The sequence below is a fragment of the Cydia fagiglandana genome, chromosome 11 (assembly GCF_963556715.1).
Source record: "Cydia fagiglandana chromosome 11, ilCydFagi1.1, whole genome shotgun sequence".
Taxonomy (NCBI): Eukaryota; Metazoa; Arthropoda; class Insecta; order Lepidoptera; family Tortricidae; genus Cydia; species Cydia fagiglandana.
Genome location: NC_085942.1, coordinates 3,078,140 through 3,099,938, shown reverse-complemented (window position 1 = coordinate 3,099,938; position 21,799 = coordinate 3,078,140). Strand labels below are relative to the sequence as shown.

General features: G+C 38.6%; 1 protein-coding gene across 2 annotated transcripts in view; it reads left to right on the top strand.

Moving 5' to 3' along the window:
* Positions 1-21,799, top strand: part of LOC134668741 (low-density lipoprotein receptor-related protein 2) — a 440,880-nt gene that overhangs the window by 270,952 nt on the left and 148,129 nt on the right. Inside the window, exon 2 of one of the 2 annotated variants that reach the window (XM_063526187.1) lies at positions 20,819-20,881. The exons of the other annotated variant lie outside the window; for it this stretch is intronic. Coding sequence (XP_063382257.1) covers positions 20,819-20,881 — 63 coding nt within the window. The remainder of the gene's footprint in view (positions 1-20,818; positions 20,882-21,799) is intronic. 2 annotated transcript variants of the gene reach the window in all.

Here is a 21,799-nt window from a genome sequence, read left to right as displayed (position 1 = left end):
GGTTTAGGTATTGCACCATTATCAACTAGATAATATATTAGAATGTCTGGTCAACTGCGTGTGTAAGAAGGTGTCGCAGAAAGCAAACAGGGACTGGAACCTCAGGTGGCATGAGCTTTTTCTGCCAAAAATGTGGGAGGTCGTGCCGCTAACGCATCGGCCTCCACAGTCACCAAACTCGTTGTCTAAACAGCAATGCATAAATCGTCTGCAATAGACGCAAAGGCCTGATGATGAATACGTTATAATGACTTCAGAGTCGCTTCACCCTTCATATAACACAATTAATTATTGTGAGCATATTGTGAGACAAAAAATGATCATTCTGTAACACCATCAAATTTTTGTATTTTTGAGTCATCGAAAAATTTTAGGACAATGAAATGATGAAAATGCTTGAATCGTTGTTTTTTTACCAACAATTGTTTTTTTATTTGGCTCGAGGGTGAAGATTTGGTATAGAATATAATCTTTTATTGCGAACCATGGTACATAATAAAGTAGTTACAATAAAAATATTTTAGATCACATGGCACCCTGGTAGGGCATTGCAAATTAATCTTATGGCTAGTTATTTATGGAACATTTTTTTTTTACTAAATAGTGCTACATAACTGTAACAATATATAACACTGTTACATACGATAAAAATCCTAAATAATTATAACTTTATCCTAGCTTATTTCTTGTATTAAGTAAGTCCTAAGTTACAAAAGAATCACATTGAAACACATTAAAGAAAGCCGTTATTGCATTGTATTTTTTATTACTAACTATGGAATATATTTATTAACAAAAATATGGATACCTGGTGTCTGAAATAAATATATTTTTATTTTTTTCATTTACTGCAACAAATTCCCATGTAAACAATGCCTAACAAATGTAAACCGCCACGCGTGGGACGTAGCGTAGCCACATGGAACGCGTCGTTACTTCCCGACGGAACGGTTTTATACGTCTAAGGCCCACTTGCACCATTCCACTAACCCGGGGTTAAGCAGTTAAACTGTTAACCTAGTGTCAAATTGTATGGCTAACCATGGCAACTCCTTGTTTAACCGGTTAACCCCGGGTTAGTGGAATGGTACAAGTGGGCCTAATTGTTGAAGATGCGATTGCTGGAGTTTGTTTAATACAAGAATTACAGCCTGGCTAAAAAGAGTAGAAATTAAAAAGTGACAACACTGTAGTGACAACACTGTAGTGTTGTCCCGTTCTCTTTTATAAATTGATTTGAAAGAGACGACACTACAGTGTTGCCACTTTTTAATTTCTACTCTTTTTTGCCAGGCTGTATTCTGCGTTCCTCGGCCAAACAGGAAAAGGGGACAGAGTTCGACTTTTCACATTGTCTATCGGATGTCGCAAGCAAGTAAAATGTAAGAGATACGTATGTGTTTTCCTGTATTTTTTTTTTACGTTTAATAAATCATTATTACGAATCGATAGGCAACACAAAAAAGGCGGACTTAATGCCAATGGCACTCTCCTGCAGCTGTTTTTGTCATAGGCGCCTTCCGACATCCGATATCGGAAAGGCGCTTCCGATAAATTCTGCCAAGTCGGAGCCCCCAGTCCATTGTAAACATTGTCATTTTCATCTACTCGTAATTCGCGAATTTAGTTCGAATATATTCATAGGCCTTTCAGTCTATTGCAGACTATACAAACAGTGTCAGGCAGGGCGACAACTTTTTTCATGGCGGTATAAGCCAATACGGGAGCGACAACCACGACCGCAAAACTGGCAGGTGTAGTGTACCCGTGGCTAACAGATGTCGGGCTGATGACGCTTGGCTCGCTTACTTGCGAGTGTCTTAAACCAAGCGTCATCGTGGATTTTACGACCATTGAACACCAGTTTGCGCCACTTATCTCTGTCCTCGAATATATTGCATGTAATATAAATAGTGCTTACAATATATATACAGTGGTACAACTAAACGAAATTAATAACTAGCTTAAATCTAAAATAGGCCCCTGAGGCATTGTACCAAGGATGCTGGCGGCATTTCCCCGCTGTATCGCAATACTGATACGTTGTGCGAGGTAGCCGCCAGCTCTTCGGTCACCAGTTACGTCAACCAGACGCTTCGCGATTTCTGCGAACAACTTATGCGCGCTGGGACCCCATGGACCTAGAGTTTCAACTCCAAATGGTACAAAATGGTACTCTCTACCGAGGCTCTTATATTTGTTACGTTTTAGAATTTCGGCGCTTTCCGCCGCCCCGCCCGCTTTTACAGTAGTCCGTTGGAGGTGGGACGGTGCCAGCGTGTCTACACAGGTAGCATCCCACACCAGCATCCGTCCCAAGCTCCAAGGAACTAAAGACACCCCGTCGGGCCTCTTGCCATCATCTCTGATAATGCCAGTCGGCTCAAGAAGAGCAGGCACATTGATGGTGGCAAGAGACCGATGGATTATGTCATTAAGCGACGCGTGTCTCGAAAAATTGCATTGAGGATAATTTTTTTTTTTAATTAAATTTGTTAATATTTTCGTGTATAATATAACTTAAAGACACCGTTAAACCCTAGATGAATCAACATAATAGTTTTTTTAGAGTGGATGTTAAAGTACTGGATATTAAAGTTTTATTGTAAGGAAGAGCGTAATGAGCTTTTGCATTCTTTAGAATCGTAATAAAGAGTTTACGATATACTTGAAACAATGGGAATGTTTCTTTATACAACCGGTTTTATTTCAACTGTACAATTGAAAGAACTAAGTATAAAATTATATAAATAAATAATAAGCTAATATTGAGTGAGTGTTATGACGATCATAATAAAAATTCATGTAGATTAGTGTAGCATAATTTATAATGTAATACGAGAATAAATATCTAAATCTAAATAAATAAATATAGGTAATAGGATTATTTTAAGCAGGTCGACCTAGTCCCACAGTAAGCTCAGCCAGCGTATTGATGGTTTTATCGACGTGATAAAATACCTGTCAATTTTTAACACCGCGGGTTCAGAAAGTGACGGACACTGTTTTATCACGCTGTCACGTAGACAGGAACGACCATACAGTACTAGAAAGCGTCAAGGCCCGCCATCCGACGAAGATATACCGGGTGTGGCCTGTAATATGAGCAATAATTTAAACTGCAGGCTGTACTCCTCATACTGACCAACATTTGTTCAGCTACTTTTAAAAATTACTTGTGGTTTGATTTTAAATACACGTTAAAGTTTATTCTAAGACGCAATGTATTGCGAATTTTATGTTTAAGGCGTGACAAGCAACGTCAATCACAATGAAATGGCGTGGCGATGGCGTCCATTGAAGATAATATTTATTTTGTATGAAAAATAGGGAGTCTAAATACTTCATAATTTTTAAAAGTTGTTGAACAAAAGTGTCACCGTTTGAGGAGTGCAATCTATTTTTAATTATTTGCTCGTGTTACAGGCCACACCCGGTATATCATGTATAAAAACCTACTTAATAACAATAAATCAGGAACAAATGTTTGTAATAAAACATAAACATTAAGCAACACATGAGGAAAACCTCAAGTCTCTAAAAGTAACCTTTAAATAACGAAACATCAACATAAGCAAAAACGCATTTCAATATTCAAATTCCCACAATTTATGCGGAAACTCTTATTAGCTTTAAAAAAATCACCAGCATACGGCGTAAATCCAAAGATAAAACGTTTTAGAGGGAATAAATAAGAACTCGAAACACACGAAATGGTGAAAAATGTGTAAAAAAGATGGCGCATTCGCGATAATTAACATAATACGTCCGTCTCTCTCCCGCGGAATTTGCATTTTTATGAGAGTGCACCGAACGAACGGACAAAATAAAGTTGGCCCTAAAAATGCTCCAACTATAATGAACTCTGGGCGTAATTTTGGGGGATAAGAGAAAAGGTTTAGCGCACCTGGATTTTGTTATTAAAGTGGGAAAAAGGTTTGCGAACCCTGCTTTTGTTTATGTGGTGCAGACGCTTGAATAGCAGATATTTTAGATGTGAAAAAGTCAAATAATTTAATTTAAAAAGTTTATTTCGGTTTATACTTACCTGTATCATCTAACTTAACTAGTTGGTAAATCGGCGTTGAACCACAGAATGAATAATAGTATGTACTACCGTACAGAAAGAACACTTTTTTTTTATTATGAATGGGCTTACTCATGGCCACAGACTAGCCGAGGCGTAGACGTGGCCTACGATGGAGCGAGCTCGCCCAGAAGGTGCCTGTTCACTCTTGATTTGAAGGTTGCCGAAACCGAACTTCCTACAAAACCGAAGATTGACAGCGATTCAGAGACGAATAATGCTGTCCCTTTCTAATGTATAGCACTATCCCTTTCGGCTATTTAAGGTTGTCAAAATTCAAGTGTCTTATCTGTGGTCATGCACGCAAAAGGACGTCAAGTGGTGCCTTAATAATTGCTCGGAGCAATGCTGAGGGCCTACCGCGAACCACGTTCGAAGTGTTGCCTCCCTGTCAACCTTACGGACAAATTTACAAGTGCGATAAAGAGGCAAGCCCTCTGAGCCGAACGCAGCCGAGTTTGCCCGAAAGGAGGAGTGTTTCTCCATTGGTGCCTACAACTTATATCTTTTTCCAGATGATTGACTGATGAATAATACTTTGTAACATTAAGTCCGCCGTTTGCACGATGTGTTTTTTAAGCAATAAATAAAAATAAAAAAAATTAATTATTGCTTAGGTCGCCTAGCTTAGTGTCGATATTTTCTCTATAAATCGATTTCCCTAGGGTCTGAATTAGGACCTACAGTACCTACGTGTATCCCCAATGGCTGACCTACGTCTTACAACTGATAAGTGATAGATGTCAGGTTAGGACCCCAAGGGTCTTAAGGCGGGTCGGATAGCCAATTAAAGAAAAGAAATGAAAAGATATTCCTTAAGGAAATTGTGGAATTACAGACCCATAAATACGCTGGCAATAGAAGTGAAAACTTCTTTAGCGGCGCTGTGCACTTTTTGAGGTGGGGAATAGTACATTGTGTATTAAGGGCGGGAAATAAGAAATTACGAACGAGTGTCAATTTTAAGCCCGACGCGAAGCGAGGGCTTAAAATGTTCACGAGTTCGGAATTTCTTTACCGCCCGTGGCACACACAATGTTTTTCATCACACTTGTAAGGAAAAAAAGGAGAATTAATAAAAACAAACTTCTGTATAAAACACTTTTCCGCCCTAGGGCGAAAATTTCAATTTCCCGCCCGCAAGCCCTACGTGTAAATAAGTGTTTTTCATCACACTTGCTCGGAAAAGATTTTTTCCGCCCTAGGGCGATAATTTCAATTTCCCGCCCGCAAGCCCTACGTGTAAATACATCTTTTCCGAGCAAGTGTGATGAAAAAAATGTTAAACTCGAGACAGCGTAAGGCGTAAGGAGTAAGCCGTGAGGCCGTGACCCTCTCTTTCTACCGCGCGGCGAAAATGTATGCCTGAGCCTGCTGTTTCGTTTAGGCGGCGCAGGACGCTCGCGTGACGTCACGTGTGACGGACAATGTCATTGTGTTTTTCTTTTTTTTTTATTTAAATAGCATCTTGTGAGTTTCCCTCAAACTGGTATTAATATAACTGCTTGGGGTTTCAAGTAATGCAACGAAATAACGCTAGATGGCGTTAACCTCAATCATACATAGTGCTGCAGACATTTTGCACTCGATGGCGCTGTTATTAATATTTTGAGTTACAATGTCGTTGAGTTTTCACTTCTGCCGGCACTCCCGGAGTACAACCCGTTTTTTTTTTAATGTGCGCATTATTGATAATTGTAACACAGCTTTGCTTTTGTTTTTAAAGCCAAAGGATGAATATTTTCAGGTAAAGTTGGTCAAGCAGATCTTGTCAGTAGAAATAGGCGGTAAATTTGAAAAATATAGGCGCGAAGGGATATCGTCTCATAGAAAATTTGAATTTCGCGACTTTTTCTACTGACAAGATTTGCTTGACCTTCTATAATATGTAGTATGTTTATCAGCACACAAACTGGTAAAGGCCCTCTTTATTGTTCGGAAACGGATGAGAAAGTTACATTTTATCCACATGTGGGGCAAAGTAACCAGTAGGGCTAAGATGGTCGGCTCTTTATCATTTGTCAGTATGTCTGTCACGCTCTAACAAATACGTAAGTGTGAAAGTGACGCATGGCATGACAGGTGACATAAATGCGACCATGATAACGCTTCTGCACCCGTCTAACCTCAAGATCCAAACTGCTGACTTTAGAATTCCCTCTTCAGAATAACTTAACTGAATTCAACTGCGCTTAACCTCGAGCCGCCCAGAGACCTATAAAAAGGTCTCCTGTTCCATTCTAATTTGAACTTTGTGTTGACAAAATAAAATTTCATTTTGCTTGGCAAGCTTTGACGTATGGGCGGCTAGAGGTTAAACTTTAGGAACCTATCAACGAGCTACCTTAGGGTACTATTCCACCTAATTTCTTCTTCCAATGTGTACTTGCGTCTCACATTTTCCTTAATCAGAGAGTGAGACGCAATGCACATTGGACCAAGAAATAGGACAGGTGGAACACCAACCTTAGATGAAACTCGTGAAAATGCAAGTTAATTCCGCTACTACCCGTATAATCACGTACTATCATCCCTATTAATGTCTGCGCCAGGACTTATGAACTCTTGCGATGAAATTAAACTATTTAAGTTCTATTTAAAGTGTTTTAAACAAAATTAGACTTTGTTCGTTTAGTGTAAGGTTGATTTCAGCTTGTGGTAGGTGTTTAGGTTTAGTGGGTAGTTGGGATCGCGGTTCCCAAAGGATTTGTTATGGGAGAAAAGAATTCGTGTCGGTTGATATTGTTTCGAGCTGTAAGGGAATAGCGTTACTTTTAAGGGTAGCTCAGAGGGCCTACCGCGAACCACGTTCGACGTGTTGCCTCCCTGTCACACTTACGCACGAATTCACAAATGCGACGGAGAGGCAACACGTCGAACGTGGTTCGCGTTAGGCCCTCTCAGTTTCCTTGGAATACAAATTCTCGAAGAAAACGCAATCTATAGTTCGTTTTTTTAGCATTAGAAAGAACTTGCAAGAAGGTAAGCGATCTTGCCATGTCCTTTAATTGAAAAACGCTTTTTAAAAATCAAATACTATTACTTATGAAAATAGAAGAATATTAATGATCGTATTAGATTCATAATTGTTACATATTTGCCGTAACTTATTTTAAAAATGTGTTTTTCAATTAAAAGACACATCAAGATTGTTTACCTAATTTCTAATGCAAAAAAAAAACGAACTATAAAAGATAAATGTACAGTCACCTGCAATAATATGGCACTATTTGAAGGCCGCAAAAATATGTGACACGCTCTTATGGCTCTATAAATAAGATCGTGTCAGATATTTTTGCGGCTTTCGTTGTGTAACATATTTTTGCAGGTGACTGTACAGTAATCGGCAAATCTCATGGACACATTGTGAATGAATTCGTTCATAAAGTGGTCATGTAATTTTGCGGCTGGTTGACACGTGACGTGCGGCTTAGGTTGCCTTTCCACCAAAGTGGAGATGAAACGTGCGGCAATCAAGATATAAGCATTAAGGTGACAGTCCATTTCCAACGACAGCTGCATTACTGTTCATTTTACGATGGAAATTAACAATGATAGCGACGCGTTCAGTACCGGTAGTGCAGCTGCGGTTAGAAATGGAATGTTCCCATTAAGCACAGCACATTTCTAGCAAATTATTAATAAATCAAATATTTCCATTTTATTTCTGGCATTGATTGTAAGCAGGCGGAGTGGAGAAGATATCTCATCTCCACAAATCTCCGTCTCATGGCTCCTCTACACGATGGGCCAACGCCGACCACTCCAAGGGACGCAGCCATCTGGTAGAATGAGATAGCAATACCACTTGCTCCCTCTAACGTATAAATGCGTTCCTTGGATTGGCCGGCGTTGGTCCATCGTGTAGAAGAGCCATCAGTGGAAAGGCAGCAGTGAGGTCAGTTAATGACTTTACAGGACTAGACCGGTGTTCAGGGTCGTCTTAAACTATGCTGGGCCCTTGGGCACATAAGAATTTGGGGCCCTTATGGAATGTAAAGAAAGCGAATTAAACTAACATTTTTAGGGTTCCGTACCCAAAGGGTAAAACGGGACCCTATTACTAAGGCTTCGCTGTCCGTCCGTCCGTCCGTCCGTCCGTCCGTCCGTCCGCCCGTCTGTCACCAGGCTGTATCTCACGAACCGTGATAGCTAGACAGTTGAAATTTTCACAGATGATGTATTTCTGTTGCCGCTATAACAACAAATACTAAAAACAGAATAAAATAAAGATTTAAATGGGGCTCCCATACAACAAACGTGATTTTTGACCAAAGTTAAGCAACGTCGGGAGTGGTCAGTACTTGGATGGGTGACCGTTTTTTTTTTGCTTTTTTTGTTTTTTTTTTGCATTATGGTACGGAACCCTTCGTGCGCGAGTCCGACTCGCACTTGCCCGGTTTTTGTACTATGAATTATGATCTTCTATTTATTATGGGTAATATAATACTGTCTAGTGCCTGTCCTTCGGGTCCCCCTGAGGATCCGGGCCCTAGGCACGGGCCCCGTGTGCCCTTATGGTAAAGACGTATAAGTCCGTTTTTTTAAACATTAGAAAGAACTTCGCAGAAGTTCGCTTGTGGTTCTAAATCTGGCACTTTTAGCGGTAACAATTTGAAGTAAATTATATGTATTGACCATACTACATTAGATAATTCAATAATTATTATCAATTAACGAGCCTGATAAAAACTGCACGTTTACTTCTGCGGAGTTCTTTCTAATGCTAAAAAAAAACGAACTATAGTAGCCGGTGTTGATAACTTGAAACATTTATATTACTTTGAAATATTCATATTAAGTACTGTTGAAAATTGTTTATTCGATGACCTACACAAATGTTAGATTTCAGTAACATTAACGTAATTATGTTATCTCAACAGACATTTGTGTAATTAAAATAATTTACAGCTTGCATAAATCTGCGCAGCGGGTCTAAATAATCCCTGAACAGCCTAAAATGTTATTTGGTTTAATGGATTAACTTCATATTTTTATTATTTTAATAGTGGAGATAAACAGTATACTTTATCTAAGCTAGAATCATTAAAATGTATTTAAAAATATGTACTTATAGTTATGATGATATACAGGGTGTCCCAGAATTCGACGTCAAGCCGTAAACGGATGATAGACCAAGTCATAACAGTTATCATAAAAATACAAAAAAAAAATCCAACTCATGTTCTTTAAAAATTATGGTCACTTTAAAAATTCACAAAAAAATCCACACCCTGTAATGGTTCATTAACTCTTGTTACTACAAATTCCATAATTTATTCTAATTTTTTTTATTCTTGTGTAATCTTGAATAATTACAGGGTGTGGATTTTTTAGTGAAATTTTAAAGAGACCATAATTTTCAAAGAACATGAGTTGGATTTTTTTTTTGTATTTTTATGATAACTGTTATGACTTGGTCTATCATCCGTTTACGGCTTGACGTCGAATTTTGGGACACCCTGTATAATCGAAAAACATGCTTTCTGGATGAGATTAGCTCAAGACTGGGACAAGTGGCGTACTAGAAGAGAGGCCTATGCTCACCAGTGGGCGATATACCCAAAGAGAATATCACCATTACGTGGATATACCTACGACTGATATGATGAAAGAAAAGATAGAATTGGTATCATTAAAAGTGATAATATTTTGCATGTAAAAAATATAGATAACAACTCGCACTAAAATATATGAATTTTATTTGTTTATTACTATGTATTTGATGTTATTTCTTTTATTATGACTTATTTAGGTTTTTGCCTGCGTGCTTTTTACGAACATAACATTTTTGTTTGTTAAACCGCGCTTCTTCGCAATGCAAAAACTGTCTCAAAAGAGTTTCATAGTTTATTTACACTTTTACGACTACTGCTCGTAGTATTGTTATTGTGATGATAGTTTTAGGGTTGCATATGCAAAGGTTCCCACGAAAGCAACTTTTCTACATTGTGTTTTATTCCAAAGCGAAATAGCATTCCGTCTTTTCAGGTTTCTGTGCATTTCCTTAGGATTAAGCCAGCTTCGGAATGTTTTCGTCAAAGTCAAAGAAACGGTGTCTTATTCCAAAAGGACCTAACTACCATTAACTTGTAAACGTAATTGCAAACCAATTTGAACTGTATTCCATCGAAATAAGGTAAACAATGAGAACAATTTTCCTTTTTGAGATGTGTCGTTTTTGCTTAAGCTATCAAATGGCCACAAAGTAACAGACGTCTAGAAATGCAAGAAACTATTTGAGATACTGATGTAGAGTGAAAATACTAGTTTACAATAGTATCAGATACTTGAATTGCATTGAATTTTATTTCTTAATAAATATAAATTGAAATGAAATTGGAATTTACTTAACTATTGGAAACTACTTAAGGTAAAATCTGGTAAAAATACTTCGGGCCACTTGCGCATTCCAACGTTAGCCAACTAACTCGGAGTTTTAAGGCTTTTATCTATGGGCTAATAGTTGCCTGAAAAAGAGATTTTCATTCATTTATATGCCTAAATTGAAGAATGTAGACTTTCACTTTCAAAAAGGACAACTTCTGCCTGAAAAAGTCTCTTTACTACGGAACCCTAAAAACTAAAGAAGAAGGCTTCAAATATGAGATCTTATCGACAGGATATTAACTTCAGATATCATCTGATATTGAGCGAAATCGGCTGTTTTTCTGCCAGAAATATTATCATTTAAAAATGGATTTTTTCGCGTAGAAAATCTGAGATTTAATAACATTCTTAGCATTAGCATCGCTATACAGCGGGGAAATACGGCCAGCCTTCTGGGCACCTTGCCCGTTGACGGCGACCTGGGGCAATTTTTTTATCTATAGTTTTGTAAGTTTTATTACTTATGTTTGTTTATTCCTTTCTTTGTTTTTATCAATAAATAACATCCTTTGATATTATAATGTTGTATTAAGTAAGTTTTATGCAAAGGATAAAGTAAAAAAATCTTAGGCATAGAAAATATCAAGAGTAAAGGATGACTCACGTTAGATCGGGCCGTGTCCGGGCCGGAGCTTCCGGCGCTTACTTTTCTATGACATGACAGGCGATCACGTGATGCTTCCCATAGAAAACGAAGCGCCGGAAGCTCCGGCCCGGACACGGCCCGTTCTAACGTGAGCCATCCTTAAAAGACTTATATCCATTATCCATCCAATCCATCCATTTAAAATAAAGGTTTCATGAATAAAGTGCCTAAAATACTAAAGTCAGACCGTAAAAAGTCTGCAGCGATTTTGATAGCCCCCGCAGTGAAAGTGTTCGTTTTAAACGTCAAGCTTATATGAAATTATGACGTATACATAACACACTGCGCGGGCTATCAAATCCGCTGCAGACTTTGTTTGGTGCGACTATACAAACGATTTATCATTTTGATAAGATATAAGATTCGTGTGAGTCTTAAATATCATTACGACTAAATTTACTTACAATTTAGAGCCACGGCGCGATTCTGGAGATGAATAAGAGATTAACTAGATACGATATAGTAAAGATATGTGTCGTCCCACTGGTAAAGATACCTTATGGCGGTTGGCACTTACGCTATTATTAACGCCGCTCCAATATTATTGCGGCGCTATGCGCCGGCCACCATAAGGTACCTTTTTCCGTGGAACGTCACATATGTTCACTATTTCATATCTAGTGACTCTCTAATTCATTTCCCGTATCGCGGCGCCAGCCGCTATGAGGTACCTTTTGCAGTGGAATGACTCATATCTTTACTATTTCATATTATCTAGTGAGTGTCTAATTCATTTCCCGAATCGAGCCGCCAGGCACTGTCCCGTACATTCGCGGAGACAAGTGCAGGTGTAATATGAACTCGACGACATTCGTGTCGCCATATTGCAGACACTGAGTTTATGTGACAGTTGTTAGTGTAGTACTACGCTGTGCCTTGACTTTATATTGTGTCTTTATTTTCTTTTATTTTGTTATGAAGATATGTGTTTCAGTTTAGGGATGAACACTTTTCACTATACCTAATTTTTTGACATGATAACGTCTTAAAAATCGATGAACAACGGTAGCATGCACGAAAAAGTGTCACGTTGTGGACATATCTCCATGGTAACGTTGTGGACAGATCTCCATGGTAACGTTACGGCCACGTTTTCTTATGACGTTATCACGCAAAATTATCGTCCGTAAAGCGACTTTACAGACATCCATATTTTTTTGCATAGAAAAGACTACATGATCCCAACGTATCTTTTATTGAAAACCGCCTTTCTGACAAAAAATGTTTTCCAATATGCCAATATTCAGGGGGGAAAACAGGACTTAATTCGTTTGTATGGAGAAGTGATCGTCCCCTTTCCTCTTAATACTACGTGTAGCATATCCCCCTGTCTGCACACCAAAAAGTAAGTCTACAGCAAGATATTCGAATCCAAATAAGTCAAATACACCGTAACACAAGTGCGAACACATAAATTACGAAACTCATCCATCTCGTATATTTCTCATGAATATTTCCAAGTTCTGCTAAAGTTATTCAAAGACTTACTCGCCGCCTATTAGGATCGCGCAATAAGGCCGTAAAAACATTCTTATTCCACGGCAAGTTTTTATCTTTATGGGGTCATCCATTAATTACGTCACACGTTTAGGGGGAGGGAGGGGGTCAAGAAAATGTGACATATTGTGACATGGGGGAGGGGGGAGACACAAACTTTGTGACGTCACTTTAACTTCATCAGTAACCGAAAATTTATTTAAATTATTTAGTTCGCTGTACATTTAAATAACAAGTTTTTAAAACGAAAATAGTTTTTAATCGTTTAATTTTCTTTCCTAAGCAGTTTTGGGTTATAAAATTACTAATATTTATATCGTCAAAAATATTTTGATAAAATATTAATAATACTTAGGTACTAACTTAATTCGATTTGGCGATTTCGTAGAAAAAATGTGACGTCACACTAGGGGGGGGAAGGGTTTGCCAAATGTGACCAAGTGTGACAAGGGGGAGGGAGGGGTCAAAAAACCTAGAAATTGGTGTGACGTAATTAATGGATGACCCCTTAGGATCGTGCAATAAGGCCGTAAAAACATTTTTATTCCACGGCAAGTTTTTTATCTTTATGCAGCTGAGTGTACCTGAGACATTACTGGAACTAATGTTGTGGACAGTACACTCATATAGTCAGTAGTGTTTATGACACCATCAAGGTGTCATGCATTTTTTTTTCAAATTTGTTAAGAACAAACTGGCAATTGTATAGGTCAGCGGTCGGCAACCTTTTAGCAGCCAAGGGCCACATAGCAGTTAACGAGTGGACGCGGGCCGCACTTTGCTAATATTTATGACTTTATCAGCCATTGTCATTTCTCAATATTACATACAAAATAGCCAGGGAGACTCGCGGGCCGCAAGTGGGAGGTTCGCGGGCCGCGGGTTGCCGACCGCTGGTATAGGTTATCGTTTTTTGTGTGTTTATTGTGGATTAAGTTTCTTATTAAAATTAAGAAAATTAAAACTGCCGGCGTATTATGGATAGCTTTATCCATCTTTATCCACGTGATAAAATAACTCTCACTGTTTAACACCGTGTGATAGAAAGTGACGGAGACCGTTTTATCACGCTGTCACGTAGACAAGAACTACCATCATATCCGTACTGGAAAATTTTCTACCAGGAAGCAGTAAAAATTCGGTTAATTTAATACTATACTTACCTATCTAGAGTCTAGTACAGGGGGCTCTAAACTTTTTTAGCTGAGGGCCATATTGCGCCTTAGAATTTTGGCCCGCGGGCCGGGGTTTGGAGAGCCCTGGTCTAGTATAACGCCATTTCACGCCTGCCAAAATTTTCTTATAAAAATTTCTTGAACACTTTTTGTTCTTTGTTCAATAAGTTCATTATTATTGTTCGTATTTTTTTTAATCGTTGATTTCTTCTATTAAAATTAGAATCCTGTAAGAAAACTCTATACAAGTTCACAACACAGACAAACCCTTATATATATTTATAAACACAATACAACGTCCGCAGGAAATTACATTTAACACGAACCCTCATTATACCCGCTTATAACAGAAACAGTTACAGTTATTACACCGAAGAGACTAAGGGTTCGGAAAGGGCACCAACGGAACCCCATTCTGTTTGCTAATGAACTGTATTATGATAGTTTGCGCTTGCTAATGCGTTAGCGTTAACGAAGGTATAGACCGACCACTGTACTATACCGACCGCTTAAGAGTGACATTCCATTTCCAACTGCAGCTGCAATACTGTTCATTTTACTATGGAAACGCGTCGCTGTCATTGTCAATTTCCATAGAAAATGAACAGTATTGCAGCTGCAGTTGGAAATGGAATGTCACTTTAAGGGTAACATTCCATTTCTGACCGCAGCTGCAATACTAGTACAAACGCGTCGGTGTTATTGTCAATTTCCATAGTAAAATGAATAGTAGTGCTGCTGTCGTTGGAAATGGACTGTCACCTTAAATGAGTCCTCGCCTGCGCGGTACGGGGGCGACGGGGTAGGACGACTAAGGAGAGTGTGTGTCTCTTTCGAAAATCGATATTTCCAGATTGATATTTTTGCCATTCGCAATTTTTACCATTTTACTTTTTCTCGATAGCTTCCTTTTCCGAAATCATATTTAACCATTCGCATATTTTCCCATTATTTTAATTTTCCACTAGCTTAATTTTCTAATAGGTTTTCTAACCATTCGCATAATTCACCTCAGCAGGTTTCAGGCACCTTCTGGGCGAGCTCGCTCCATCGTAGGCCACGTCTACGCCTCGGCTAGTCTGTGGCCATGAGTAAACCCATGCATAATTTAAAAAAAAAAAAAAAATCCCACTATATTTCAGCACCGCGCAGGCGAGGACTCATTTAAGCGGTCGGTATAGTACAGATGTAGACCATTAAATAATTGTTTTCCATCGTATTTTCTCGGAAACGCTCGTATTTGTCATGCTAGTTCAGTTAATGTCAGTGCTTTTTGTACCGAGACTGACTGAAATAGCAACGCACGTTCGTAAGTTTTCGTGAAAATACGATGGATAACAATTAGGGAATACAAATCGGTTATTTTTTGTATGGAAATAACCGCGGTTTCGGTTAATAACCGATTATTTCCATACAAAAAATAACCGAAAATAACCGATTTGCATTCCCTAATAACAATTATGCACTACATCTGTAGATATAATAAATTTAATGGCCGATTTAGCATAACACAAGCTATCGATTCCTAGAGTCGGACCAAGCTAACTATGCATGGCATTTGTGAAATATCAAATATGATGTCAAATTTCTATATGAAAATCATATTCTTATTTCTCATGCATTGAAAGTGGGACATCGTTTATTTGTGAATCGGGCTGAAAATGATCCGTTTCTGATCTTCATTTTACTTTCCAACGTTATTTTTATTTTTTTACGATACAATAAAAATCGGCTCGACATTTAAATCCCGGTTGCATAAATAACGATATTTTACCTAAATTGTTAATTAAAAATACTGTCAAGAAATACTATTGTAAAATACATATATTATTCAAAATAGAAAGTACAGCGTTTGACTCGGGTGAAAAGCACCCATTTTGACTCGAACTATTGGCGCTCTCACTTCTTTCGAGCGCCAAAATATCTCGTCAGAAATGGGTGCCTCTCATCCCTTGGTTAACAATCTACTATTTCATTTTATAATGAAAACAATCAAAAATAGTTAAATTACCTACTGTTTATTAAACTTTACTGGGATAATAATATAACTCGTACACAGTTGAGGGATTTTTAATATCAGACAACGCAAGCGCAGACACAAATTGGCTCGCTCTAGAAAATTCTAGAATGTCCTAGAAGCGTCCACAACGACCCAGAAAGAAGATAGAATTTACAATGACATTTACAATTTTCTTTATAATTTGTTGTTTGTGATACTGTGAAGATATACTTAATTAGATATTTTTATGAGATAGGAAGTTTTGTTTGACTTTTAAGTTCATACACTTTGAGATAAAGGTTTAACAAGTGATTGTAACGACAGACGAAATCATATACTTTTCATTTTAAATTATTTATACCAAAATTTCATGTGTAACTATCTGAACACATAAAAAAAACAACTGGTTGCACTCCGGGAGTGCCGACAGAAGTGAAAACTCAATGACTAGTCCAAAATGTCTGCAGCACTATGTATAATTGACCCATCCTCCTTTCTATTGAAAAACTTTAGTTCCGAAATTGCTGGCCAGCGAGCTTAAATTTGTGGCGTTAATTGTTTATAATTCGAATAGAAATTGTAAAGTTACCTTGCAGACCGTCTATTACTAGCCGACTAACCAGTTTGTCCACCTAGGTGGACGGTTAGTATTTTTTTTTCTTCACCAACAATCGGCCTAGTTGGTTCACTTTTATTAGCGATTTCATCAAGATGTAGCTTTAAGCTGACCACTGACTAACAGTCCGCCGGACGGTATCAGCCGGTCAGTTGTTCGGAACTGTCAAATTTTTGTTCTAACTGACAGGCCGATATCGTCCGGCGGCCTGTTAGTCAGTGGTCGGCTTTCTTTAATTATATTTGAGTGATATAAAGTTAGAATGTAACTGTGAGATCCTCGTATTTCAGCCCATACAAGATTAGAACATTGAGCTTTATTGCTTAACATAAATGTCCAGTTTTAAATAATTGACCTGATTATGATACGTTATGACCAATGTTCTTTGGTGAATAACATTGTCCGTGACACATGACGTCAGCGTTACGTTACGCGTTACGCTGAATCGAGTTTATAATTTTTTCCCCACATCAAAAAGTACTCAGCGCCGCTAAAGAAGTTTTCACTTCAAACATTTTTTTAAGAAATAACATCGATCCGGACTAGATTCTGCAAGTTTGAGGCATCCATCCAGCCTAGCTGTTTAAGGGTATGGTGGCAATTCACCAAAAACGTCTCAATAGGTATGTTGGTTGGTCTGGTAACCCTGAGCCGCGTGTTCGAGTCTCAGCCGAATCGGTTGTGATTTTTTTTTCCTTTAAGTAATTGAAATACGTTTCTTAATAAAATGTTGTTTCTCGTCCAATGTATAAATGTCTTATTTTATATCTATTGTTGCAGGTAATGGCCTTAATGAGTCTACGCCGCCGCGCTAATCTGCATTCGGCCCGAAATATTCATTTTATTCATGTATTTGGGATGCGGCTGATGTGGTAAAGGTTAGATACGGTAAGATACTCTTAGCGCCGTGTGGGCCGCTGGCGGCCACAAATTCAGGTACAGCAGGCCATGTGGGCCGTGGACAGGCCTCATGGCCATACCTGGGATAACTCGGGGCATCTATACGAAAGTGATGTAGCAAAATATTTTATCGACAAAAAATATATCGATATTACTGTTAACATCTAAATGTTCGACATAAATAAATATTACTTATTTTTTCCTCATTATTAAATAAAAAACAAAATAAATTAAAACGTGTAGGTATATGTTTATTTTAAAATAGTTTTGAAAATACATGTTACAATCAATATTTTTTCCATATTCGTCGGTATTCATGATTGCCGTCTAGATAAAAATGTAAACCTTTTTATAGTAATCGAGAATGTTCATAAGCACATGAATTTAATTATATCGACTTCTTTTTTATCGATATCAAATCCCTAGAACTTGCCCCGAGTTATCCCAGGTATGCTCATGGCCTGGCACAGGTGATGACCGGACACGGATGCTTCGGTCATTACCTGTGCAAAATAAAGAGGGAGGCCAACCCGGCTTGCCATGAGTGTGGCGCGCCGGATGACACGGCCCAACACACGCTTGAAGAATGCAGTCGTTGGGCCGTAGAGCGTCGCACCATGTCTGCGGCTCTTGGAGTGGGAAACCTTTCGCTGCGCAACGTCGTAGCAGCTATGTTGGACAGCGAAAGGAAATGGAAGGCAGTTGCCTCCTTCTGTGAGATAGTCATTTCACAGAAGGAGGCCGCGGAAAGGGAGCGTGAGAGCAGGGCTGACGCGCACCCGAACCGACGCAGACGGCGGGGAAGAAGACGGGCACAATTTGCCGCCCGCCTAAACCCCTAGTAAGGCCAGCGGGCTGTGGGAGCCCGCGCTAAACGGCACTACACGATTGGCGGAGGGTCAAGCGTCTCTGACTCTCCTTTTCATCGGTGTGGGTACTCTGGCATACGATATGCCAGGGCCACCGGAAGGAGTCATGGTAGAATCCCAGGCATCCCATGGCTCCTTCAAAACGGTAAGAAGGGTGACGCCGGAGTGGCTTTTAGTGGGTATACCTCCTCTCCCCCTCTCAACATGAGAGGGCGGTTGCAGGAGGGAGTCCCACATATCCCCCATGGCTCCCCAGGCCGGGGGAATGCGTAATGCATTTTTCCACTCCGTCAACAAAAAAAAAAAAAGGTATGCTCATGGCCTACCGCTATAGCATGGCAATTAATTTAGTTCAATGTCGCTGTAAGTGATCAATTAGAGTTAAGGGGCCCACTGTTGTTCGGAACTGTCAAAATTTTGTTCTAACTGACAGGCCGATACCGTCCGGCGGACTGTTAATCAGTGGGCCCCTTTATACAAATTTCCAACCTCAATCTTACTTAAGAGTTTACATCATTTTATTGGCGACTATACTCGTGCAGTTACTGAATACAATTTTATTAAGCCAACTCAACGCCTTGTTAACAATTTTGTTTTTAACTATTAGGATTAATATGCGATGGTGTTTTAGGCACTTGTCCCACCGCCGACGATGAGCGATAAGCGAGTAGAACGATAAACTAGAAACGAGTGGGCGAGCGGCGAGAAGCGAGTGTTAGCTCCAATAGTTTTGTCGCTCGGCTATAGGCGAGTGTTCGAGTGCGACGGGCTATTACTCGCGTCACTCGCTCGGGCGGTGCAGCGTAGCCGAAGACGCAGACGTCGCAGACTTGTTCAAAGTACGAAGCGAGCATGGCCGAGCGAGTACCGCTGAGCTAGTTTTATCTTATCGCGGCGACAAACTAGTAGAGCGAGTGTTCTCGCCGGCAGTGTGAACAGCCAGCGAACTATTAATATATGTGTCTCTTTTACTAACACACAGGATCCTAATCTTTTGTTCGTTTCTTGGGCGAGAAAATCGCCGATAGTTAATCGCTTACTCGCTCTTGGTGGGACAAGTGCCTTATTAGTCAAGCTTTGCAGTCATCTGAGCAACTAGAAAAAGCGGTAGCGCCCCAATACAAAATTTGTACGGGAGAGTTAATGTGTGTCCTCGAATGTTTTAATATGAGCTTCGTCTAGTAACTGAGGTTGTATGTGGATGACTTTCGACTCCATTATTTATCTCATCTACGACTTACGAGATACATCCGTGGATTCGGGCCGGGTAACCGGGTAGTGTCAGGATTGAATTTCAAATTCGCGATATTAATGCAGGTAGGATTATTTCTGGCAACCCTTTTGCTTGTCTTCGTTATAGCTGAGAGATAATGAGAATCAGACCCGATTTGACAGTTTTTGTATGCGAGTTTTATTATAGTTAATGCCGTATACTTATTAGGGCAAACCTTTGCTATTCGGTGATAGCCAATAATCCAATATGTACAGTGGCGTTTAAAAGTGCACGGATATATGTCGACCGTAAGTAATGCCTTAATATTATGGTTGATAAATCTCCATGCACTTTTGAACGCCAGTGTACGTAGTTATTTGGTGATAGTCACTTTTATTGTCTTTTAGTTTAGTTAGCCGAGTTGCCCGGTAAATATATTGTTTTTTCATTGTTCTAAAGTGTACTAATCTCAAGATCAATTACATTCCTTCTCGTTCGACTCGCCAGCTCTCAAAATAATAGAAATCCAAAGCCTACTCTTACTAAAAAGACGAAAATGTATATAAAAACTACGGCGCTTAAGTCCTTTAGTACTGTGTACTGAAGACCGCGTCAGATTATTTACTTATCATTAAGGAATATTCTAAGGGATACCTATCGTTAACCCGTATTTATAAGGCTTTTCTAATTTATGACTTTTTAATTAACGCCTTTTGGTTTAATTCATTGCTGTATTTTTAAGTTTACTTGGCAGTTTAAGAATTTCTATTAAGACTGCCTTGAAGAAGTGAAATAGTTTTTTCATCACACTTGCTCGGAAAAGATGTATTTACACGTAGGGCTTGCGGGCGGGAAATTGAAATTTTCGCCCTAGGGCGGAAAAAATCTTTTCCGAGCAAGTGTGATGAAAAACACTTATTTACACGTAGGGCTTGCGGGCGGGAAATTGAAATTTTCGCCCTAGGGCGGAAAAGTGTTTTATACAGAAGTTTGTTTTTATTAATTCTCCTTTTTTTCCTTACAAGTGTGATGAAAAACATTGTGTGTGCCACGGGCGGTAAAGAAATTCCGAACTCGTGAACATTTTAAGCCCTCGCTTCGCGTCGGGCTTAAAATTGACACTCGTTCGTAATTTCTTATTTCCCGCCCTTAATACACAATGTACTATTAGAATTTAATGAATTATTTAATCGTCTTGGCTATGTTACCTTTTGAATCCCTTGAGCGTAGGTTCGGATCCTGCCGACTGCGCCATGTTAGGAGATATACAAAGACGTGCCGCGCACACATATAAACGCAAATGATTTTTGATGTATGGCGTGTCCGCCCTGCGGTAGTAGATCTAATATGACAACTGTTAGGGTAAAACATGTTTAAATACACAGTAATAAATACCATTTTTTATTGAACTGGCACATGTTTTCAGGACGTGTGGCCCGAGTCAAGAGTCGGCTGTCCAAGCCCTTTTTAAAAAAAATACGCTTCAAAGGTACGTCGTAGAGGGCGTTAGTGTTTTTTGTAGTTTTTATGTGTTTTTTCTTATATTTTCATAGCGTTTTTTATAGTGTTGCCACTAAATATTTATCTACGTGTATTGTCCTTCTTGAAGGTAAGTTGCGTGTGTTATTTATATCTATTGGGATTTTTTCTAAGTTATTTTATTGGAGATGTTTATATTGGGATATTTACATTTCATGAGTTACTAGTTGTTTATCTATTACGTACTTTGTGTTTATTTTTACTTTTATTTTTACACTTTTGTGAACTATGAGAATAAACAATTAAACAACATATATACCTTCTTAATTATGTTAATTTTGTGGGTTTGTTAAAAGTATTTTTTTAACCTTTAGTCGCCCATACGTCAAACCTTGCCAAGCAAAATGGAATTTTATTATGTCAACACAAAGTTCAAATTAGAATGGAACAGGAGACCTTTTTATAGGTCTCTGGGCGGCTAGAGGTTAAAAGGGGTGTGTATTTTCGATTTGTCTTTGTTTATTTTGCAAACGTTTGTGTGTACCCTAAATTGTAATATTTTGCTCAAAGTAATATTTGTAATTTATTAGATTTAATTATTTTGAGTAAAGACTTTCTATCTTTTACTTATAGTATAATACTGTAACTAGAATACAGGGTGCTTCCTGTAACAGGAGCAATAAATTAAACTAAAGGCTGTACTCCTCAAACTAACCAACATTTATTTAGCAACTTTTAAAAGTTATGAAACCTTTAGACTTCCTCTTTTTCATACAAAATATATATTGCCTTCAATGTACGATTGTACGCTGACATCAGTGTGTTTGACGTTACTTGTCACGCTTTAAACATAACAAAATTTGCAATACATTGCGTCTTAGAATATACTTTAAAGTGTAATAAAAATCAAACCATGAGTTATTTTCAA